The sequence below is a fragment of the Mytilus galloprovincialis genome, chromosome 7, assembly GCF_965363235.1.
Source record: "Mytilus galloprovincialis chromosome 7, xbMytGall1.hap1.1, whole genome shotgun sequence".
Lineage (NCBI taxonomy): Eukaryota > Metazoa > Mollusca > Bivalvia > Mytilida > Mytilidae > Mytilus > Mytilus galloprovincialis.
The window spans coordinates 85,713,174-85,739,288 of NC_134844.1; the positions used below are offsets into that span (position 1 = coordinate 85,713,174).

Below are 26,115 nucleotides of genomic sequence, written 5' to 3' on the forward strand. Positions count from 1 at the left end.
CTCAGCATGCTCAGCGGAATTGCAAACTTGTCCCGGAGACAAATCTGCTTTTCTGAGATGTTTTACAATGTTCCAAAAATGTGTTATCCCCTACAGCTTTCCATCCAGCTAAGGCAGAAGTATATTCTCTTTTATTCTCATATATCCAGTATTTGCAACAAATTGTAATTTTTCTGAAGAAAAAAATTCAAATGGAAAATAATGTTTGTATTGTACATGTTGTAATATAGTATGTTCCCATGGGAAGAAAAATTGTTCCTATGTGAAAAAAAATTGTTCCCATGGGAAGAAAAATTGTTCCCATGGGAAGAAGATTTGTTCCCATGGGAAGAAATATTGTTCCCATGGGAAGAAAAATTGTTCCCATGGGAAGAAAATTTGTTCCCATGGGAAGAATTAATTCCCATGGGAACTTTTTGTATTCATCTTTTCCCATGGGAACTTTAAAGTTCCTATGGGAACTCTAAACTTCCCATGGGAAAAGTAATTTTTCCCATGGGAACTTCCAATGTTCCCATGGGAAATTCTAATATTCCCATGGGAATTATCAAATTTCCCATGGGAAATGTACTTTTAATCAGCTGCAGTGACAAGAGTGACAACAGTGACAAGTTGGGACATATGGCATTTTTTTAATTTTTCAATAATCTATCACTGGGCAAATTTTTTTTTGGATATCTTGTAAACCGACAAAGTCAGATTTGCCGATACCGGAATGGCAAATTTGTCCCGCACAGTGTTTATATATACACACACAGTGAGATCGAATTGGGGGTAGGGGTGAGGAGCCGTTCATGATAACCGCAAGTTAATTGTACAAGTTTTAGATGTGGAATGTGTTTTTAGTAAAAATTGTTAAATGGTTGGGGTAAAAGAACATTTTTTTGGCGAGATATTTGTCTGTTTTTGTTAGTGAGGTTGATGGAGCACGTATATAAATATATATGTTCCTTGGAATGCATGTCGTTTCGTAACCTGGTCGTTTCGTACCTGGTCGATTCATAACTAATGTTGATTTGTAACTGAGACGTTTCGTACCTTGTTAACCTCTGACATTAGAAATATAGAAAACATGTATATATTTAACAAATTCTTAAACCACCTACATGTATATAAGTATAGCATGTCTAAAGTCTAAAGCGGATCATGGGTTTAGAAGTGTGAGAGAGATTATCAATTATTCCGGATGAGAGTATCGCGTTCCGAAATAAGAATATTGTCTGGATTTCTGGTTTCCGCTATTTTTTATTTTTTTTTAATAATGAATGATATGCGATTTTTTTAATACCCATGGCATATGGTTACAGGATAATACTGTCAAGAGTTTTATTAGAAAGAAATAACAGGCCAATGATTGTATCCTTCCAGTAAATAGTTTTTAACTTATTTAACGATAAACAGTTTTGTTCCGAGAAAATATATGATTCTATAGTAAATAGTTCATACACATAAACTTTGTCCCTGTTCCTAAAATCAACCAACTAAATTGAGAATGGAAATGGGGAGTGTATCAAAGAGACAACAACCGACCATAGAACAGACAACAGCAGAAGGTCATCAACAGGTCTTCAATGCAGCGAGAAAATGGGCCCTATGTAACAAATATATATACTAGTTCAGTGATAATGAACGCCCATAAGTAAACTCCAAATTGTACACAAGAAACTAAAATTAAAAAATAATACAAGATAACAAAGGCCAGAGGCTACTGACTTGGAACAGGCACAATGCCACTGCAGCTGGTTAAGGTTTTATTCCCCGAGGGTATCTGAGTTGACATAGATTATCATTGATATGGTCGTAGTTATAGAATACTAGTAACTGTTTACAAAACTGTGAATTTTTGAAATACTAAGGCTTTTCTAAATTAGGAATCGATTACCTTAGCTGTATTTTGAAAAACTTTTAGGAATTTATTGTCCTCAATGCTCTTCTACTTCGTACTTTATTTTTGAACTTTTAACCTTTTTTATTCGAGCGTCACTGATGAGTTTTTTGTAGACGAAACGAGCGTTTGATCATGACGCAAATACATATTTCATTCCTGGCATTTATGATGAATTTATTTACCATAAATCCGGAATGCAATATTCTTAATTTGGAACAGTATACTTTTATTCAGAATATTTTAAACTCTCTTTTATATTTTGGAATTATGGATCTTCAACTTTGTACTTGTTTGGCTTTTTAATTATAAAGCGTCACTGATGAGTCTTATGTAGACGAAACGAGCGTCTGGCGTACTAAATTATAATCCTGGTACCTTTGATAACTATTTATTATACTTTAAGACCCAAGATGAGGTTGACGACTTGTGTATATAAATGGAAGGTCCATTTATAAGATTTACTTGATTCATTGGTTTTAATGAAAGTAAACTGAATGATTTCAGAGCTAGGAATATCGGAATTTAAATTCTCCCTCGCCTTGCTCGTCCGAATTTAAAGCATTTAATTTCTAATTCAATAGGCTATAAACAAGACAAACACAGATATAGGATTAGTTGCTCGCAGTAACATCTTATTTTCTCTTGCGATACAATATTTTATTTTACTGAATTCTACATATTTCTTCAATCGAAACATTATATAAACACATGACATATAACATTGTTCCTCTTTCGCATCGTTTCTTTCCCCCCGGCTAATGCCTCCAACGCCTGTACGTACAATAAACATAGCAGCAACTGCACATATACCTATGTGACCAACTTCAATCCGACGTAACAGCGAGCACCTTCGATACTAATACATTTAAATCCCAAACTTTATATAGTACCTTTAACCCCCACCCATAAAAACCGCCAAAACTTTCCTCGTGCCTCCTGCACCTAACATCAAACTTATATAAATAGTACATACTGTTACAAAACCAGTATCCAAACTAGTTATACTAGTTCCCATCTGTAAATATTAACTACAAATAGCAAACGGGAAAAACCCTATTTCAAACGAAATAAAATACATATGCTTTATACCTGTTTACTATATACAAAACGTTGAATGTTTCGATATACTAATGATTTTCTACACAAGGAACAAATTATCTTATCTGTATTTAACAAAACCTTTCGGAATTCATGGAATTATGGTTTCTTAATGTTCCTCAATTTCGTACTTCATTTGACCTTTTTAAATCTTTTTTAAAATGGAACTTTTTAATTCACCGATAATTCGTTTTGGACGAAACTCAGCACGGTCGCACCTGATGGCTATGATGAGTTTATTTACCTGATTATTTTTAGGGCAACGGAAAAAGTTAACTTAGTTGATATAAGGACACAGGACCATGTTCATTGGGCTACATCGAATAAAAATCGGTGTTATTCTACACCAGTATATGTATCTTTTTTTCAAAACTAAACTGTTTTGCAAAAAAAAACACAAATAAGATCAAATAACATAGTTGTTAACTTATATGTCATTTTGGTCTCTGGTAGAGCGTTGACTCATTGATAAGAACACCACATCTTTTTTATTTATTGGTTAATACAGAGACATATAATACTATTATATGTCTCTGGTTAATACATTTTGAAAAAAATAACAGAGTATTGTGCATTTACTGGAAGGAAACATTTCCCCCATTTAGGACTATTTACGTATTAGCAATTTCCTAGCAATAGACCTATACTTTCCGTAAATTAAAACATTTATTTACCTGTATGGAGTCTATTGCCCAAAAGCTTAAACTATTTCCCAATGCAAAGCTGTGGGCAATACTTTATAATTGATATAGTTGGTGTCGAGGGCGACAATGAACTTGTTATTTTCCGAAAAGCTTACTAAATATACAAAATGTATATTATCAAATAAAAGTAATCACTTATTTTTCTTTTCTTTTTTCATATCTTCCTTTTTATTTCTTTTTATTCTTTTAAATAATGTATGATATGCATGACTTGTTTTTTAATAAACATGACCTAATATTTAAAAAGCTTAATATTTCCATGTGTACTGTCGACACCTTTTTGTCACCTTTAAACTAATACATAGCAGGATCTTGCAGGTATATCGATCATTGAACTATTAGTTTTAATCATTCATTAAACAAGATGAAAACATGATCGTAATACAATCCAAGAGGAATATGTCAAACGAAGTCTGAGGTTTACAATTCACAGCGGTAGCAAATACACCGCAGTGAACTTAGTAAACTTATAATTAATAGTAAAAAGTATTTTTTTATTTCAGATTTCAATTTGTATATAAAGTTGTTATAGTAAAAATATGAAAATTTATATAAAAAAAAAAACCCAAAAAACCAACTAGATAAACCCAACACAAAACAAATATACGAACAAAAGCCTAGTTTATTCATGATATTTTATATAGAAAATGGTGGGTCGAGTTTATTAAAGGTCGAGTTTGTTTATACCTTAGTTACTATTCAACAGTGACACATTCCGATCGTCAAAATGGCTAACTCTTATCAGATAATAGTTAAAACAGTTTGTATTCCTAAAGACTTTAAGACCAGATCAAATGAATGAAAATTTGATCGCATAACTGATGATTTTCTGTGACGAAATTATATAACTGGTAAGTACATGTACTATAGGTAATTGAAAGATAATTGATTTTAGCGAAAATAACCAGGAAGATTTACTAGTTTTTTTCTGTTCTAATTTGCCGTTTCAGAATTTAATGCATTCTGGGTAATATTTCAAAAGCAAACACGAAAACGTTGCGATTGGTTTAAAACGTTTAACAAATAACATAACGTTATTTTCATGTCGGTGCTCGGAAAATGAGATTACCCAAAGTCATTATTACAAGTAGATTCAGAAAAGGCGAAATTCGAACCTGTTATCAGAACACGAGTCTGGGTACATCATTTGGATATTGTATTTTATTGAATTGTTCACAATGATATCCAACATGTTCAATTCACTTTTTTTTTTATACTACAATTTATTTTTAAATACTTCATCGCTTTTCTTACCTTTTTTGTATGAATATACCAAATTTGAAACACTCACTCATTTTACTGTCCATACTAAAAAGATATGTGAATTCCTCGTTTTAAATTTTATATCATATATTGATGTTATTGCTTTTTGGATAAACCGGGGTTATAATTATTTGCATGTGGATACAAGTGTTTGTTGTGTTTAATCTATATTGTTCAAAGTTGTTATACGAACACAAATACATTTGATTGACAGTGAAACAATTACTAAGTCATAAATTTGTAATTCTTTATGCATTGATCAGTTAGGATAAATGACTAAATGAATATTACATTTCAAAAGTCAAATCATACAGATAGCCGGAATTTATGTGCAATAATAAAAATCAGGCAAACTGACATTGAAACAAGATAAAGATCCAGCGGCAAAGATAGGGACACATGTCTGTACATGATGTACAAGGAAAAATGGCATATTAATATTGCTGCCTACGTTTTATCAACACCAACAGCCGTGTGTATGGTAAATTTAGGAATACAAACAACTGTCGCATCAAGTCGTAAACAATTACACGAATAACTAGAAAATAAAAGTAAAATCTCACTCGAAGCAGTCATTACAATACCAAACAGTAGTCAGAAGAGTATATGATATAGGTTGCACTTTGTAAATACAGCTGTTTCTCAAACCACGCCTCTTTTTGGGAGATCTTGAATATTCATAGAAAATTAATTTTGTTTACATACTGGTTCCCAGTTATGCTCTCTGTGTTCCATCTCATAGAAATATAACTTGGGAATGTTACCAGTAAATAAACATGTGCATATTGTTAACATTGAAATCTGTGGTAACCTTCATTCGAGGTAGACATGGTAGAGGTAGTTAAGAAAATTAGTGTAAGTTTAACAGCCCTATATTTTGACCTTTGAAAAAAAATGTAGTGCATATGAACTTTCAATTCTAGGATAAGATTTTTTAAAACTTCATAGTAAAAGTGGTATATTAGTTTTAGCCGTAAAAGGAGTTCCTATGGAAAATTGCATTGTCAATATTTACAGAAATGCAACCTAAAGCTGACAAAAGATGAAATGAAAAAGTGCAATAGATTATGATCTTAGCAGACATTCACCATTCATCATTTTCTTTCGGTTCTCTCCGGAAAACACAAGTTTACAGCTGAATTTAATGAAAACAAATCGTGCCACCTAGGTAACATTTAACAGACCCCAATTTGCCTCAATTCCTCTAGAAGTGTTGTACGACCGTGGTTATGTTCTCATTTAGTTTGATGAGTGAATAAAAGTAATGTGCTATGCTGTCTTTAGAATAAGGCGACAAAAGGCTTCAACATTACAGTATTATGGTTGTAATCAAGGACACCTTTATTCAAATAAGTCAAGCTACTTCTCTATAGTTTGAAAAAAAGAAAATAAAGAAAAGACAGGAAAGGAAAAGAAAGTTAAGTGGTAACATTTGAATGATCGTATATACTTGTTTGTTGACTATTCTGAGAATAAAGAGGTTCATTGTCTGCATAGTCAGTCAATAAGTGTGTTATCATACAGAAATAACAGGCCATTGTTTCCCCCCATGAATAGTTTTTGAACTTATTACCCGTTGAAAAGTATTTGGTTGATTATAACAAGGATTTGTATAGTAAGATTCTTACAATACAAATCCTTGATTATAATAGACAGTTCATTCCCAGAAAATGTTTTGTGAAAATATAAATAAATACTAAAAACTAAATACTTTTTAAGGTAATTTTTTAAATCAATTTTTTGTTGGTTTACCTGAGTGTGCTAATAGTAATTAAGATTTGACTGAGCCATATAACTTTGCCTCTGTTCCTAACACCAACAGGTAACCATTTTGAGGTAAATCTTACACCAGGAACATACATCCATGTACATGTACATCATTAGGAACCAAATAGTTTTATAAATCGTCATGATCGTCATGTCTTATGTATGTATAAAGGCAAAAGTAATATACTGCTGTTGAAAAGTCACAAATCGATAAAGTGAGAAAAAAACGGGCACAAACTAAAACTGAGGGAAACATAACGGAACAACAATAACACTCAACTTAAAAAAAAAACCCAACCAAACGGAAACATATAGAAACGGACTAATAGAAGTTGGACATTTAAAGACGTATCGTATCCGTTTCTGATACGTTGACGTATCTGAGAAAATATCTTTGTGTTATTATTTAAAAGATTTTTTCATGTTTAAATATACGTCTTTCTATGATCTTCTGTCGTTTTTTTCTCTTATTTTTTAGTGTGAATTCACATTACTATAAGACGTGTCACGGTACTTATCTATCCCAAATTCATGTATTTGGTTTTGATGTTTTATTGTGCTTAGTCCGTTTCTGTGTGTGTTACATTTTAATGTTGTGTCGTTGTTCTCCTCTTATAATTAATACATTTCCATCAGTTTTAGTTTATTACCCCGATTTCGTTTTTTGTCCTTGGATTTATGAGTTTTGAATAGCGGTATACTACTGTTCCCTTTATTTAGATAACTTTTTTTCATTGATACTCATTGATACACTCTTTTCATTACATGATAGTTTCCAATTTATGAATACTCGTTTATATATCAACACTAGATATTTAAACCATGACCACTTCTCCGTCGTGAATTTAAGATTTATGAGTCTTTCTGTAGCCATGTGTATAACGAAATTGTGCAATAAAATCTAAACAGCAATGGTACAATTGAGATTTACCGTATTGCATATATACAAAGGAAATTTCTTTCAGAAAATAGGGAATTTGTTGCAAATATATTAAAATCTACAGACTTGAGTAAAGAGATTTTCATTATAAAATTTTAAACATAATTTACTCACTTCTTAATGTGCTAGCGTTTATTGTTAACAAAAAGTCATTAACAACTATTCAAAATCGAAACTTGTATTAAGTCTGAGATAAAGCCACTAAAGTCGAGCGCACCCTAGAAGGTGCACTTCGCTACATATTTGAAAAAAGGATTGCCTGCTTATTTATTGATTTATTATTATTTGATGTGGATGATTCAATTCTCTTTAAGTAGCAACGTAAAAGTACGTGTATGAATATTGTTAACGTTAACTTTATTTGTTTAAAATTCAACTTCACGCCTGGGTAGTTCTAAGGCAGCAACCATTTGATTTTCGGGGGGGGGGGGGGGGCTATGGTTTTTTTTTCTGGACAAATTTTTTTTTTTTTCGCCTGAGGCGAAAAACAAACTATTTTTTTCGCAACAAGTCGAAAACAATTTTTTTCTTTCAATTTTACCATTACATATAGTGGCAGCTGAGGGTGAAACAAACAATTTTTTTTTCTCAGAATCAAAAACAAATTATTTTTTTCTCCCAAAACTGGAAACAAACTTTTTTTTCCAAAAAAAACCATAGCCCCCCCCCCCCCCCCCCCCCCCCCAGAAAATCAAATGGTTGCTGCCTAATGATTTAAATATCAAGTTTCAAAACATTTACACGTAATTTATACAGATTGACACGGAAATCACATGATTGTTATGTGTGTGTAAATGTTATCTTCTGTTGTCATCCGCGCAATGTTTTCATAATTGTATTATAAGTACTGTAAATAAAGTAGAAACATCTCTTTTAGGGCAATTAATATAATTAAGTCCAGTACAAGAAGCAAGTATGTAAACACTAATAATACATAAATTAAACAATTATTCAACATTATTAAACGAACAAGTCATATATCTGACAGAAATGAAAGAGATAACAAATTTGCGTCGCCCTTTCCTTTTCCCAATCTCTTTTCCCGTTTCTCGATTACTATTCAAAAGCACGTAAATAATCACTTGAATAATAACCCATATATACGTTTAGATACGTCAACGTATCCGAAACGGATACGATACATCTTTAAAGTCCCACTTCTAATTAGAGTATTTGCATTAATCAAGTATTTGCTGGCGTATCCGTATCGACGTATCGTATAACACGTATATGAGGAAAGGATAAATTAAATCAAGTTGGTCCCGATGAAGATATTTTATAATGCATAAAATACAAAAATAAGAAGAATCAATCATATATAAAAAGTCACATGCATATAATACTAATAAACCCAATATGAAATTAAATAAACAAATTGGTTCTTCTGGCCGCAAGAGCTGCACACAAACAAACAACCCTACTTAGAGTATCCCTATGATGTCTGTACAAAGTTCCAACAACTTTAAAAAGTTTGAGTAACCGAATAACATGCTCTACATATACACGATACTTTCTCACTACACGGTTAAAATGTCTTAAACTGCGTCTACGGGCAAATGGACGTCGATTGATTTGAGCTGAAGCAAATGGTGTAATCAGGGGATGTCTCGATGGATATATGCAGTCGCCAAGTAAAAAACAGTGTAGCGGAATAGGGAGCTGTCCATTTTCGGAAATCTCCGACATCAGAGCAAACGATTGAGCATCGTTGGTATGTCCTAAAAATCCTGACTCTACATGTCGTATTCGCAATTCATTGTCAATAACAAGTTGCGTATGTATACAATGAAAGCGACGATGACCACTGTAATACATCTGTTGTATTTCGTTGTTCGGGCGATATATTTCGTGCAAGGTTCCATTTATACAACCTACGACCTCGGGAATATGTCTCCATCTGCCCCGCATACCCAACCATTCCTCGTTGCTTGGCCAAGTAACAGTATGGCATAAATGGGCCGCAAGTAATTGCCAGGTTGCGTGAACAATGCGTGATGTTTGGGAAATGCTTAAGTCAAAGATCAGAGAAAGTTGGTTCATCAATGGGTATGATTTCAGCCACATAAATGTCATCAACAACTGATTTCGGCGATCAATCCGGGAGGGTCTACGTCGGGAATTAGGAACCATATTTTGATAAAATGAGTGATAAATATCTAAAAATGTTTCTGGTGTTTCTCCTGTCGAATTATAAAATTGGCGACGTCGCAGAATTAATGATCCAAACACATTTCTCCCCTGTCGGTGTGGAGATGGGGGATCATCCCAAAATAATATATTTCTAGAATTTGTCATGGAACGTTCAGGTGGAGCGGTAATCATCGAAAACAATTCATTCAAATCTACATCAATAGGCGCTGAAAAGTTTCGGAAGATTTCAAGGATTTGCATAACGAAGTCCATACCGTCATCATTTCTAGAAGAAGAACGAAGAAGGAACCAAAATATAACAAACACCATTCTACGTTGATCCTAAAACAATAAGGAAAATGTAAATACAAATTATAAAGTAGTCTATAAAACATACACATAGCTTTCATGTTCTTAATCTCTCTGATCAAAATATATTTTTATTCGCAGTTGTTGAAACAAATGGGGCATTACATTGAGCGTTTTGATACACTTTTTTCTGAATCGAGTACACCCATAATTCTTAAATATGACATATGAGGCTCTGAATGTTAACTGTGTCTGATTGTTTGAGTTGATCAATTTATATTGAAGAAGTTATAAAAATCCGAGTTTTTAATAAAAAAATATTTTTTACTAGCGATATAATATACTCCAATTTTTTTTCGTAAGAAAAGATCCTTGATTTATGGTAGTGTTTGACAAAAGTTAGAAACTGTCCTCGTGCGCCCATTTTGCACGTATCCGCGTACGTATCAGAAACTGTCACAACGAGTGCACCTTACAGACGTAGACACCTTGAAAAATGTCGAATAAAGATATGCGTATGTATTTTATGTATTGACTGTACTTTATTTACGATTTTTATGTATTATATGTATTATACTTAACAATATAAAAGTTAATAGTACTTACCATAATTGGTGCTATAAATACAGTTTCAAGTGAAGAAAAGGTGTGCTGGACTTGATTGATTGATTGATTGATACGCTCAGTCCAATTCAGTTGTCTAGGTGGACAACCCCAACCCCTTTTTCCGGCAACTTGTATTTTATTTTTATTTTTATTTTGTAAAACACGATAAAAAAAAACATCTACCGTCTCTAGCGTCTCTCATTATCGAGGAATTTAAAATGACTTCACAAATTGATCATATTATTTAAAAGGGAGCGAGTTGCATTTTTCTAAAAACCCTGATCTTCGAAATAGCATACAGGAGGCGGAAGCATGATTGCTATTTAAAGGTGCGCGCCCATGGAAAATATACATGTTGGATAAAACAAATTAGGAAGATAATAAAACGAGAAAAAAACTGAAAAAATAATGATTAAATGCTTTCTGATAGGGAAAGCGGGGGCGCAAACCTTCAACGCCCTTGAATATCCACAAAAGTAGTTCTTTTTTTTTTACACTGTTACGATTGAAAAATACATGAAAGAGATGAACATGAATTAGTAGAAAACAGGAAAATTAACATGTGCCAGTTACACCAATGAAACGGTTAATCCCATTATTTGGACATTGCGAAATTGTTATCAAAGTTGTTTTTCCGTCTGATTGATAAATAGATATAGGAAGATGTGGTATGAGTGCCAATGAGACATTTCTCCTTCCAAATCACAATTTACAAAAGTAAACCGTTATAGGTCAAGGTACAGTCTTCAACACGGAGCCTAGGCTCACATCAAACAGCAAGCTACAAAGGGCTCCAAAAATTAATAGTGTAAAACCATTCAAACTTGAAAACTAACGTTCTAATCGAGGAAAAAAACCTACACAAACGATAAACATACAAACCACATAAACAGACGACAACCACTGAACATTAGATTCCTGACATAGAACAGGTGAAAATAATTGCAGCGGAATTAAACGTTTTAATGGTACCAAATCTTCTCCCTTTTCTGAAACAATAGTATAACATCACACAACATAGAAATACCCATTTGTATTGATATATTGTGCTTGCTACATTTGGTATTTATGTGTTTTAGCTGCCTCATCCGTCAGACGGAGCATACGTTTCGAAAGAATGGAACTTCTCCTTATAGCAAGAGGGTACAGGAACCACAATGGTTCTTTCGATGATATCATAGCAGACATCATAGAAAATGTCCATCTACTGTCTCCTGCTCTTAGAGAGCTATATCTGAATGACCAGCTTAAAAAGGCGAAGCAAAGAATTAGAGAAAAATTTTCAAGAATGATTGCCAATCGCGCGAAGGAACAAGATTCGGAAATACGGTATATATATTTCTGTAATTTTTGTTCCATTTTCACTTTGATTGATAGTTTAAGAAAAATATTTCTTCTCGCTAGTGAAATATCTTTTTTCTGCAAATGGTTGATCGAAATTTAAATATTTTCTTCCTTTCTTTTCTGAAATAGCTGTAGTGACGTTATGAAAAAAACGTGACTATAAATATAAAGACCCCAACTTTCTGAAAATCTTTGTAAGGGAAGAAACCGATTCCAAAACTATAACTCGTGTATACCATTTCTCAACTATCAACAGTTAAATTTTAATAATTCAAAGAGCTCCACAAGCCTCGTCCTTTTTTTTAGATATCAAAATTTAACTTTCTAAAGAGATAATAAATATCGTAACACATTAGTTGTAGTGTTAATATAATATATGTATATATACGCAAATGAAATTGCACAACATGACAATATAGTATCATTGTCAAACTATAGGGATATCTACCACATTGGTTTCATAGGAACAAGTTTAAGTCAGTTGTACCAGAAAAGCACTAAAAAATCAGCTCATGTAATGTATAAAAAGACATTGTTTGTACACAAAAGAAAAAAGCATATAGTAAAAATCAATTCGGATAACAAGGGTAAGAAGAAATTTAAAACTTAACAATTATAATTCACCACACGATTTCTAGTGTTTATGGACCAGTAAAAAGAACCCCTCCGTTCTTATGGGCCTACCATGGTAATCTAAAAGAATTTCTAACACGATTGAGTTGTAATGGTTAATTGACGAACAGTCCAATGGCTATTCTATGGCTTACACACAACAAGCTGTTGATTATGGGGGTTCCCTTTTTTTTCAGCGAACCTATCCTAAAAACCCAAATGAACTTTTCTTATCACTTGGCGTCCGTCGTCCGTCAACTTTTACAAAATGTTTCCCATCTAAAACTACTGATTCAATTTCACAAGACGAGCCACAATCATCATTCGGGTGTGTAGTTTTTAAATAGAACATAGGCGGGTATATACAGTTTTTGGCCTTACGTATTTGGAGTAAATTTGACGTAGTTAAAATGTTCATCAAGTTTAGACAGCAATAATGTACAAAAAAGTTAGATCTACAAATAAGTCAACATGGACAAAATGGTCAAATGACCCCTTCAAAAGTTATTGCCCTTTTAAGTCAATTATTAACCTTTCTTAATTTTGTAATCTTTTACTAATTTTTTCTCTGAAACAACTGATGCAAATTAAACCTATCTTGTCCACAATCATCATAAAGGGATCTAGTTTTTTTTTTAAAGTGTCCGATAACCCCACCTACCAACTTGGTCACCAGGGTTAAAAAAAGAACATAGGGGTTTTAATATTATGTGAAGTACGTGGGGAAATTATTATGAAAAACAATTTCAAATGGTCTCAACTTGAAAACTAATTATTAATTTAAATAATGAAGGAGTCTCCAGTAACTTTTGTTAGACTTCACTGGGATGACCTGCTTTTAATTTAACTACTGAACCAAATTAAACCAAACCTGGTCTTGAGACATAACTGGGGTATCTAAAACTATTTATTATGATTTTAACCTTAAATGATTTCCAAAACCACAGAAGATACAGGCGAGCGACACGGACCTTAGTTAAAACATCGTCAATCATAATCTGTTGAAATTGTTCACTAAAACACTAGTTCACGCCTATATGGGAACCCTGCAATGTGAAATATTTTTCATTTAAATGTCACGCTTATCAAAATATGGTTTATTTTCAGACAAGAATTGGACGCAATAGTCGCCAAGGAAAGTGCATTCATCTCAAAGACAAATTCAAAGCAAATGTCAAAAGGACCTATACCCAAGGTACTTCAGTTTACATCCAGGTCTTTACAGGACTCACAGGTTTCTTCTGGAGACTCGCATATCTCGCCTCTCCCTTCGCCATCTCCGCTAACACCAACAACATTAGGACAGGCCAATACAGATAATAGGTCACTGGTATCCCCTGTACAACTTGTTGTCAACAGGCGGCCATCATTATCTTTGCCAGAAGATACTTCTACTCATCTGAGACTCAACGCTAATCCAGTATCCTCGCAGGTTTCTGTCCAAACTGATTCAAGAATCTCTAAAACTACCATTACCAGGCCGTTTGCAACACTTACTATGCCAACCGCTACGTCTTTTCGTGCCTCTGAACATGTTCGTAGATCTTCCATACCTGCACCAATGTCTGATTCGCCTATAATACAATCATTTTCCTCACATCTCAATGCGGAGAGCAACCAACCATTTACTGCAATCCGAATTCCTCAAACAGTAACAGGTAACCAAACGTCCACTACTAGAAACCAGCCGTCTTTCATCTCACACAGACAGCCGCTAATTTCTCTTGTCCAGTCATCGACTTCTCAGAACACTTATGGCACCCAGTCGTCTACCTCTGGAAATCACCAGTCTGGACCTTGTATGCAGCCGTCCACATCTCGAAACCCGCCGTCATCATCTCACAACCCGCCGTCAACATCTCATATCCCGCCGTCAACATCTCGCAACCCGCCGTCTTCATCTCACAACCTGCCATCAACAACTCGCAACTTGCCGTCAACATCAAATAACCCGCCGTCTTCATCTCACAACCTGCCATCAACATCTCGCAACTTGCCGTCAACATCTCATAACCCGCCGTCAACATCTCACAAACCACCGTCAACATCTCGCAAGCAGTCATCCGTCTCTCAGTCCACTACATCTCACATTAGGCCACAACAACCATCGTCTCGTAGACTTCCAGCCCCTAGGCAAAATATCAACGAGAGAGTCCGCCGACATTTAAGGAATGTAGGTGAAGATGCTCAGCCAGATCAGCAACTTCAAGAATCCTCAGACGATGATGTGCGTCTTGGAATGGCAAGACGCATGGCCAGAAATATTGAAAGACCCCGTAAGATATCCACTAGACAATTGATGAGGAAAAATGAAATTTTGAGGCACAAAATGTTGAAGTATTTTTATAAACATCGACAGGATATCTTTGGAATCTCTTCTTCAGGCTCTTCCGATTCTGAGTCCATGGAATAATGTACATTGGTATTAAATTAAAAAAAATATACAAGAATTTTTTGTTCAATTTAGTGTTAACGGAACGAACTTAACAGCTAGGTGATTGGGGTTGATGATATTTCATTTGTTTAACAAAAATAACATAGTTTAAGGGAGGCTGACTGGGGCGGATATAACGTCCGTGTAAAATTGAGAATTGAAATAGGTAATATGTCAAAGACAACAATAGCACCAAATAGCAGAAAACTGGCGAAGGCTACCGCAGCAAGAAATTACAGCACCCAGAGGCGGTCCTCAGCTGGCCTCTAAATATAATTGTGTACTAGTTCAGTGAAACTGGACGTCATATAAACTTAAATTTAAAAAAAAACACTATGATACAAGACTAACAAAGAGGCTCCTGACTTGGGACATGCGAAAAATTGTGATGGGGTTAAACATGTTTTGATAGATCTCAACCTCCTCCCATACCTCTAGCCAATTTAAATAAAAGAAACACACAGAAATACGCACCGTAAAACTCAGTTTAAAAGAAGTCCGAGTCCGACGTCAGAACAGGCAACAAAAGTAGCTAAACAAAATGACAGTGACACATAAATTAACAAAGGACTACTAGCAGTTACTGATATGCCAGCTCCAGACCTCAATAAGATAATGTTATTATTATATTTAGAATATGATTTTCCTTTTTAAACTAAATGACTGCAAAATATGAAGAATTTGGTAAAAGTATACTTAATTAAAAAAAAATGTGTAGAATATACAAATGATGTTCTACAATAGCCACTTTTTTTTAAAGATAAAGCGTACAAAAATGAAGCCCTACATACCCCAATCAATACCCTGGTGTCGAAATAACTTTAAATAAATAGCTGGAATTTAGAGTTAACAGGTACAGGAACAGATTAAAATATTAACTGGGGTAGTAAAGCAAAAAACATAACTTGTGTAGCAATCAGTGGTGGATTCAGATTTTTGTTTACATGGGAGGTAGGTACTAGGGATAGTCTCGCTTAATTTTACGATATTATAAGCAGTTTGAAATATTGCCCGGACCATAAAATTCCATGAGAATTTTAAATAAATCGTAGATAAGGTGGACAGGGCTCTTTGTGTCCCCTCTTAGCTCGCCTCTGGCAATAAACACACTTTTATTTACACAAAATGTTCCTGTAAATTTTTGTAACGAAGGTGTGCTCGATTTGATCCTTTCATATTTGTATATGAAAAAGATACACTCATCACACACGGTTATTAAATACGAAGCATGTATGTTCCAGGTCTAATAAAAGCAATAAATATTTAGTGTTTTAACTATATATATCAACAACATTTGGTTCATATTTTACATATGTTTAGTTTTAATTGAGGTCGGGACTAAAACATTATTTTATACAAATCTGCCCGATACGTATACGTCGATCCGTGCACGTATCCATAAACGTGAATAATGCAAATACTCTATTAATAACAACTGTCATGTTCCTGACTTGGTATAGGACAAAAATCATAAATGGTGGAAAACAGTTGAAAACAAAACTTAACGACAGAAGAAATGTTTTCAGCTTCTTAATTGTAAACTTTTAATTTCAATGTGTCAACATTCCAGAAGCGCCTGAACACGGAGTATATATCTCCCAATTGATACGCTTTTGTTTTTCTCTATCAATATCATGATTTCCTTGATAGAGGGTTGCTGCTCACATGGAAGCTATTAAACAAGAGTTCCAAATGGTGAAGTTGAAATCATCTCTTTATAAAATTTAGGGACGCCATCACGAGTTTGATCGTTATTGAATATCCGTTTCACAGATGATATCGGATATGTTCCTTACGTCGTAACTACAATCCCTTCCTTTTTCACGAATTTGACCTACCCAATTAAAATATTTACCGTGTTTGTAATAATTTGAGCAAGACGACGGGTGCCACATATACAGGATCTGCTTACCCTTCCGGAGCACCTGATATCACCTCTGGTTTTTGATTGGGTTCGTGTTGCTTAGTCTTTAGATTTTTAGTTTTCAAATTTGTTGTGTCTTTTTATTGTCTAGCTATGGCGTTGTCAGTTTATTTTGACCTATGAGTTTGACTGTTCCTCTGTTAACACTCGCCCCTCTTTTTGTTAAACCATATAACAATAGAAAACCCACCAATCAATCATATTCTTGTAATTGATAAAGTTCTATCAATTTATGTTTTAGGTGAGATGGCGACTTGTTTAAAGAAACCACGTCTAACATGTTCAAATGAAAATCAGAATTATGTCACACTAGACAAACTTTTGAAGGAAGTGGCTGAACCAGTGGTCAGAAAACGATTTGATATACAGTTTCATCCTGCAATGTTACAGAAAACTCTAAATAAAGAATCATCTAAAATAAACAAGATTTCACAAATAAATAGAAAACGGAATATATTATTCCCACCACGAGGTAAAGATTTTTATTACATATTTGATTGAAAAACTACAATGGGTTTAGTTGGTTTGTTCATAGAGTGGACCAATTAGTGCCCTTCAGCTGTTTTATACTTTTTAGTCGGGTTGTTGTGTCTTTGACACATTCCCAATTTCCTTTCTCAATCTCTTATCTTGAAAAAAAGCCTTTCAGAGATATTAATCTATGAAGTTTTAGTTAAAAATGATCACTTTAAGGAGATTTTGTTTAAGCCTTAATGAACCATAACAATATTCCAGATTACTTTAGTTCCCATTTATTAGATAAACAGAAACAACTTTTGCTGTTTTGTAATCTTTTTTAGTCCACGGTTAGGCACATTGAGTCGATAGTATTTGAAAGCATGTCGACATGTGAAACAGAAAAGCTAATCATACATGTTATAAACAAATGTGTAATTTGGCAATTTTTAAATGACCTGGTTCAACGCATGAAAGGGGTGCATTTTATACTGAAAATGCAATGTTTTGTTTAATTTGATATTATCAACATTACATCTGCGATAACACATCAAATACTATTGAGAACCGTTTGAATTTCATTGGTTTTATGACCAAATTTGTCCCAAAATCGCATATTCTCCCTTTACAATGTTTACATGATTTAACAACATTTAAAGTTATTTGAAACGAGTTGCTTGCTATTGTACCAATATAAACATATATGTTTAACGAAATCTTGCATGCTCTTTTTATATGACCCCAAAAATATTTTAGGTTCGTATAATGGTATGATTGCGTCGTTTGCGTCATTGTCATCCGAAGACACTTTGGTTTCCGGATAATAACTTTAGTTTAAGTGAATAGATCTTAATGAATTTTTTTTTCAGAAGGTTCAATACCACAAAAGGAAGATTGGGATTTATTTTGGGTATGATGGTCCGAACCGTTTAGGAATTAGGGGCCCAAAAGGGGCCAAAACAAGTATTTTTCTAGTTTCAGGATAATAACTTGTTTACCAGTATTTCAATTGCTCTGAAAGTATACTACAATGTTTAAAATCACAAGTAGAAGGTTTTGGATTCATTTAAGGGGTTATGGGGCCAAAGTTTAGGAATTAAGGGCCTAAAAAGGGGCCAAAACAAGCATTTTTCTAGTTTCCAGACAATACCTTGTGTGTAATTGCATGGATCTCTCTGAAATTGTACCACAATGTACCATATAACAAAGGGGAGGCTGGGATTAAGTTTTGGGTTAATTGCCCAAAATATGTAGGAATTAAGGGCCAAAAAAGAATCATGTTTCTAGTTTCCAAACAATCATGACAATAACTTGTGTTTAAGTGTATGGATCTCTCTGAAATCGTGCTACAAGGTTCAATATTACAAAGGAAAGCATGGGATTGAGTTTAAGGGTTATTGCTCCAAGGGGGGGGGTCAATAAATTTGGGGGGGGGAAATCTCAGTTTACCATTTTTTTAAGGGATTTTTTTTTCCCAACATTTTTCAAATTTCAAATTTTGAAAAGTTTCAAAAAGAAATATTCAATTGCACAGTATTGTGCAATAAATGTGGTAGATCTTGAACCACATTTATTTTGTGGCAAAAACCTATATTATGTCAAAAATTTGATCACAATCAAAATTCAGACAGTATCAAGCTTAAATAATATTGTGACCAAATTTGCCCCAACTGTTCAGGGTTCGACCACTGGGGTCGTATAAAGCTGCGCCCTGCGGAGCACCTGGTTTATTATATCTAAAACACATCTATAACGTATTATCGAAAATAATATTTTGTTCAGTGGTTGTTGATAGCAAGCAAATTAACTTTCGAGTTTCTTACCGAAATTTACCGGATTGTGACATTAACAAACAATAAAAACTGAGCACGTGGAAAGCGTGACAGATTATTGAACTGAAAGAGCCATGCTATTTGTTTTCGCTTGTTCCGCTTGGTTAATTAAACTATTCCTTAACAGTTGTAATTAATTTTTTGTATTAAATTTGTTCTTTAAGAATCTGTTATTCATATTTGAATCTAAGAGCATGTGTTTTTCATTCTTTCATTACAGGTTTCCTCTAGCATTTGTGCTGTGCGGGGGCCGACATTATATAATAATAATAACTAACAACAGGTCTTAACGTAGTTCCCCACTTTTCAAAGGGTTCCATGGGGATATATATCCCACTTCAGGGGTTTATCTGGGTATTTTGGGAAAAAGGACCCTGGCCAGTTTTGGGAATTTTTTAGCGCAGTTTTCAATGAAATTCGGAAAAACAACCAATATACCAGATGTTAGTTTTAGTGTGTTTAGTTCATTAAATTTGTTTTTAAATATAACAACATGGCATTAAAGTTTATTTGAGTATCAAAATAATGAGTTCTTACTTTTTAAAGGATTGTTATTTTTTTTTTATTTAACATGAACATTTGTGAACTAAAATATTTTGAGTTCTGTATAAAATATATCCTGTTTCTATTTTCTTTTATATATATCTTTTACTTTTCAATTTTAGACTTGCTATGATAGCTGTCACATGTTTGGTTCTTTTCATTTTTTATTAACTGTATTTGATTGACAAACCCGGAATTATATACTTGTCCGTTTCCGGATTTGATCTGGTTTTAGTATTTTCCCACACTTCCTGTTTATATAGCAGCTGACTAAAGTTCTCGTCAATTTATTTCCCTGAGAAACAATTTCCCCGGGAAACAAAGTAATTTTTAAAACCACCGGTAGCCAATGGAAATTAGTACGCACAAAATAGTGCACCGTACTTCTAGTTTAGCAAACACTGTATACTGATTACATTACGTAACACAGATCACACCTAATTAATGAATAATGTTTAAATTTTAAGAAAAGGAGTCATATTCATTTATCATAGATTGATTAATTATTTTTTAATGATTCTAGTAGATAATAGAGGAAACATTGTTTATGTCAAACAAGTTTGCATTATGTTCGCCCATTCACTAGTGATCACTAGTTTGACATTCTGTCCGTCAGGACAATTTTCCAAACAATTTATCCTCATGTTTATCTTAGAAAATTTTCATTTTTCCAAGGAACACATTTCATTCTTTTTTTATGTTTTTGCAGGGGGAACAAAGATTTTTTTTTGTGTTTCCAGAGTTGTCTAGTAATTATTTTTTAACTACTTGTTAATTTATAATGATGTCGCCTTGTATTGGTTTCTCCGTCCTGAAAGATTTCATTTTCGTGTTATTAAGGGAAACAATGTTTGTTTGTGTTTCCAGAGTAAATTTTATTTTGTATTTCCAGGGGAAACATTTTTTTTTTTTTTGTGTTTCCAGGGGAAACATATTTTTTTTTGTGTTTCCAGGGGAAACATTTTTGATTGTGTTCCAGGGGGAACATTTTTTTTGGGTGTTTCCAGGGGAAACTTTTTTTTTGTGTTTCCAGGGGAAACTTTTTTTTTTGTGTTTCCAGGGGAAACATTTTTTTGGGGTGTTTCTAGACAAAACATTTTTTTTTCCAGGGGAAACATTTTTTTTTTGTTTCCAGGGGAAACATTTTTTTTTTGTTTCCAGGGGAAACATTTTTTTTGGGTGTTTCCAGGGGAAACATTTTTTGGGGTGTTTCCAAGGGAAACATTTTTTTTGTGTTTCCAGGGGAAACATTTTTTTGGGTGTTTCCAGGCGAAACATTTTTTTTATGTTTCCAGGGGAAACATTTTTGTTTGTGTTTCCAGGGGAAACATTTTTGATTGTGTTCCAGGGGGAACATTTTTTGTGGGGTGTTTCCAGGGGAAACTTTTTTTTGTGTTTCCAGGGGAAACCTTTTTTTTTGTGTTCCAGGGGGAACATTTTTTTTGGGGTGTTTCCAGGGGAAACTTTTTTTTTGTGTTTCCAGGGGAAACATTTTTTTGGGGTGTTTCTAGGCGAAACATTTTTTTTTCCAGGGGAAACTTTTTTTTTTGTTTCCAGGGGAAACATTTTTTTTGGGTGTTTCCAGGGGAAACATTTTTTTTGGGTGTTTCCAGGGGAAACATTTTTTTTTGTGTTTCCAGGGGAAACATATTTTTTTTGTGTTTCCAGGGGAAACATGTTTTTGGGTGTTTCCAGGCGAAACATTTTTTTTTATGTTTCCAGGGGAAACATTTTTGTTTGTGTTCCAGGGGGAACATTTTTTTTGGGTGTTTTCAGGGGAAACTTTTTTTTTTGTGTTTCCAGGGGAAACTTTTTTTTTTGTGTTTCCAGGGGAAACATTTTTTTGGGGTGTTTCTAGACAAAACATTTTTTTTTCCAGGGGAAACATTTTTTTTTTTTTTCCAGGGGAAACATTTTTTTTGGGTGTTTCCAGGGGAAACATTTTTTGGGGTGTTTCCAAGGGAAACATTTTTTTTGTGTTTCCAGGGGAAACATTTTTTTAGGTGTTTCCAGGCGAAACATTTTTTTTTATATTTCCAGGGGAAACATTTTTGTTTGTGTTTCCAGGGGAAACATTTTTGATTGTGTTCCAGGGGGAGCATTTTTTGTGGGGTGTTTCCAGGGGAAACTTTTTTTTTGTGTTTCCAGGGGAAACCTTTTTTTTGTGTTCCAGGGGGAACATTTTTTTTTGGGGTGTTTCCAGGGGAAACTTTTTTTTTGTGTTTCCAGGGGAAACATTTTTTTGGGGTGTTTCTAGGCGAAACATTTTTTTTTCCAGGGGAAACTTTTTTTTTTGTTTCCAGGGGAAACATTTTTTTTGGGTGTTTCCAGGGGAAACATTTTTTTTTGTGTTTCCAGGGGAAACATTTTTTTTTGTGTTTCCAGGGGAAACATATTTTTTTTGTGTTTCCAGGGGAAACATGTTTTTGGGTGTTTCCAGGCGAAACATTTTTTTTTATGTTTCCAGGGGAAACATTTTTGTTTGTGTTCCAGGGGGAACATTTTTTTTGGGTGTTTTCAGGGGAAACTTTTTTTTTCGTGTTTCCAGGGGAAACATTTTTTTTGTGTTTCCAAGAGAAACATTTTATTTGTTTCCAGCGTTGTTTAGTAATTATATTGTTTAACTACATGTTAATTTAAAAAATGGTAGTAAAATAATGTTGATATTACTTTTATTATTATTAAAAAAATCTAAGAAATTACTAAAATACACAAGGAAGCATTAAAACAAATAATTGTTGACAACCGAAGCGCTATCCAAAAAGCATACCAATCAACAAATAAAACTCAAATCAGCTTTGGTTTAGTACCGTTAGTTTAAAAATTCCTCTTGAAACTTTAAAAATATGCTTCCCGTGTAAGAGAAACCAATACATGGCCTCAGAATTATAAATTAACATGTAGTTAAACAATAATTACTAAACAACGCTGGAAACAAATAAAATGTTTCCCTTGGAAACACAAAAAAATGTTTCCCCTGGAAACAACAAAATAAAATGTTTCCCTTAGAAACACAAAAAAATGCTTCTCCTGGAAGCACCAAAAATGCTTCTCCTGGAAGCACCAAAAATGATAAGAATTGAATGTGTCCCTTGGAAACATGAAATGAAATCTTTTATAAGTAGTTAAAAAATTATTACTAGACAAAAATAGAAACATTAAAAAAATGTTTCCCCTGGAAGCACAAAGAAAAAGTTTCCCCTGGAAACACAAAAAAAATGTTTCCCCTGGACACAAAATAAAGTTTCCCCTGGTAACACCAACAAAAAATGTTTCCCCTGGAAACACAAAATAAAATGTTCCTCCTGGAAACACGAAAAATAATTAAAATTAAATGTGTCCCTTGATAACTTTCCTAAGAGAAACCAATACTAGGCGACAATAAACATTATAAATTAACAAGTAGTTAACATACTAAAAATAATTGTGTTCTCCCTGCAAACACATGAAAAAAGAATGAAATGTATTCCTTGGAAACATGAAAAATTTCTAAGATAAACCCATACTAGGAGAGGGAAAAATTGACAAGTAGTTAACAAATTTTAAGACAAACCTGGAAACATAACAAAATGTTGCCCCTGGAAACACACAATAATGTTTCCACTGGAAACACAAAAAAAAAATGACCCCCCCCCCTGGTAATATTATCCAATTAATGTTCATAGTATATATCAACTATCTAATAAATATATTCAATCATGATGATAAAATGTTAGGAATATTGTCCTGACGGACAGAATGACAAACTAGTGATCACTAGTGAACGGGCAGACAAAATGCAAACTTGTTTGACATAAACAATCATTTTTATACGACCGCAAAAATTTTAATTTTTTGGTCGTATATTGCTATCACGTTGGCGTCGTCGTCTGCGTCGTCGTCGTCCGAATACTTTTAGTTTTCGCACTCTAACTTTAGTAAAAGTGAATAGAAATCAATGAAATTTTAACACAAGGTTTATGACCACAAAAGGAAGGTTGGGATTGATTTTGGGAGTTTTGGTCCCAACATTTTAGGAATTAGGGGCCAAAAAGGGCCCAAATAAGCATTTTCTTGGTTTTTGCACTATAACTTTAGTTTAAGTGAATAGAAATCTATGAAATTTTGACACAAGGTTTATGACCACAAAAGGAAGGTTGGGATTGATTTTTGGAGTTGAGGTCACAATAGTTTATGAATTAGGGGCCAAAAAGGGGCCCAAATAAGCATTATTTTTGGTTTTTGCACCATAACTTTAGTATAAGTAAATAGAAATCTATGAAATTTAAATACAAGGTTTATGACCATAAAAGGAAGGTTGGGTTTGATTTTGGGAGTTTTGGTCCTAACAGTTTAGAAATAAGGGGCCCAAAGGGTCCAAAATTGAACTTTGTGTGATTTCATTAAAAATTAAATAATTGGGGTTCTTTGATATGCCGAATCTAACTATGTATGTAGATTCTTAATTTTTGGTCCCGTTTTCAAATTGGTCTACATTAAGGTCCAAAGGGTCCAAAATTAACTTAGTTTGATTTTTTAACTAAAATTGAATCCTTGGGGTTCTTTGATATGCTGAATTTAAAAATGTACTTAGATTTTCAATTATTGGCCTAGTTTTCAAGTTGGTCCAAATGGGGGTCCAAAATTAAACTTTGTTTGATTTCATCAAAAATTGAATAAATGGGTTCTTTGATATTCCAAATCTAACTGTGTATGTAGATTCTTAATTTTTGGTCCCGTTTTCAAATTGGTCTACATTAAGGTCCAAAGGGTCCAAAATTAAACTTAGTTTGATTTTAACAAAAATTGAATCCTTGGGGTTCTTTGATATGCTGAATTTAAAAATGTACTTAGATTTTTATACGACCGCAAAATTTGAAAAAAATTTCGTCGTATATTGCTATCACGTTGGCGTCGTCGTCCGAATACTTTTAGTTTTCGCACTCTAACTTTAGTAAAAGTGAATGGAAATCTATGAAATTTTAACACAAGGTTTATGACCACAAAAGGAAGGTTGGTATTGATTTTGGGAGTTTTGGTCCCAACATTTTAGGAATTAGGGCCCAAATTGAACTTTGTGTGATTTCATTAAAAATTAAATAATTGGGGTTCTTTGATATGCCGAATCTAACTATGTATGTAGATTCTTAATTTTTGGTCCCGTTTTCAAATTGGTCTACATTAAGGTCCAAAGGGTCCAAAATTAACTTAGTTTGATTTTAACTAAAATTGAATCCTTGGGGTTCTTTGATATGCTGAATTTAAAAATGTACTTAGATTTTTAATTATTGGCCTAGTTTTCAAGTTGGTCCAAATGGGGGTCCAAAATTAAACTTTGTTTGATTTCATCAAAAATTGAATAAATGGGTTCTTTGATATTCCAAATCTAACTGTGTATGTAGATTCTTAATTTTTGGTCCCGTTTTCAAATTGGTCTACATTAAGGTCCAAAGGGTCCAAAATTAAACTTAGTTTGATTTTAACAAAAATTGAATCCTTGGGGTTCTTTGATATGCTGAATTTAAAAATGTACTTAGATTTTTATACGACCGCAAATATTTGAAAAAATTTTCGTCGTATATTGCTATCACGTTGGCGTCGTCGTCTGCGTCGTCTTCGTCGTCGTCCGAATACTTTTAGTTTTCGCACTCTAACTTTAGTAAAAGTGAATGGAAATCTATGAAATTTTAACGCAAGGTTTATGACCACAAAAGGAAGGTTGGTATTGATTTTGGGAGTTTTGGTCCCAACATTTTAGGAATTAGGGGCCAAAAAGGGCCAAAATAAGCATTTTCTTGGTTTTCGCACTATAACTTTAGTTTAAGTTAATAGAAATCTATGAAATTTTGACACAAGGTTCATGACCACAAAAGAACGGTTGGGATTGATTTTGGGAGTTTTGGTTTCAACAGTTTAGGAATTAGGGGCCAAAAAAGGGCCCAAATAAGCATTATTCTTGGTTTTCGCACAATAACTTCAGTTTAAGTAAATAGAAATCAATGAAATTTAAACACAATGTTAATGACTACAAAAGGAAGGTTGGTATTGATTTTGGGAGTTTAGGTCCCAACAGTTTAGGAATTAGGGGCCAAAAAGGGACCCAAATAAGCATTTTTCTTGGTTTTCGCACCATAACGTTAGTATAAGTGAATAGAAATCTATGAAATTTAAACACAAGGTTTATGACCATAAAAGGAAGGTTGGTATTGATTTTGGGAGTTTTGGTCCCAACAGAATAAGGGGCCCAAAGGGTCCAAAATTAAACTTTGTTTGATTTCATCAAAAT

The 26,115-nt window shown here is 33.6% G+C and overlaps 1 protein-coding gene across 1 annotated transcript in view; it reads left to right on the forward strand.

Moving 5' to 3' along the window:
- Window positions 1-4,408: 4,408 nt before the first annotated feature.
- LOC143083902 (uncharacterized) overlaps window positions 4,409-26,115 on the forward strand; it is a 35,690-nt gene continuing 13,983 nt past the window's right edge. The window contains exons 1-2 of the mRNA XM_076260297.1: window positions 4,409-4,541; window positions 17,261-17,491. Of these exons, the coding sequence (XP_076116412.1) occupies window positions 17,266-17,491 (226 nt within the window). The 5' untranslated portion in view covers window positions 4,409-4,541; window positions 17,261-17,265. The remainder of the gene's footprint in view (window positions 4,542-17,260; window positions 17,492-26,115) is intronic.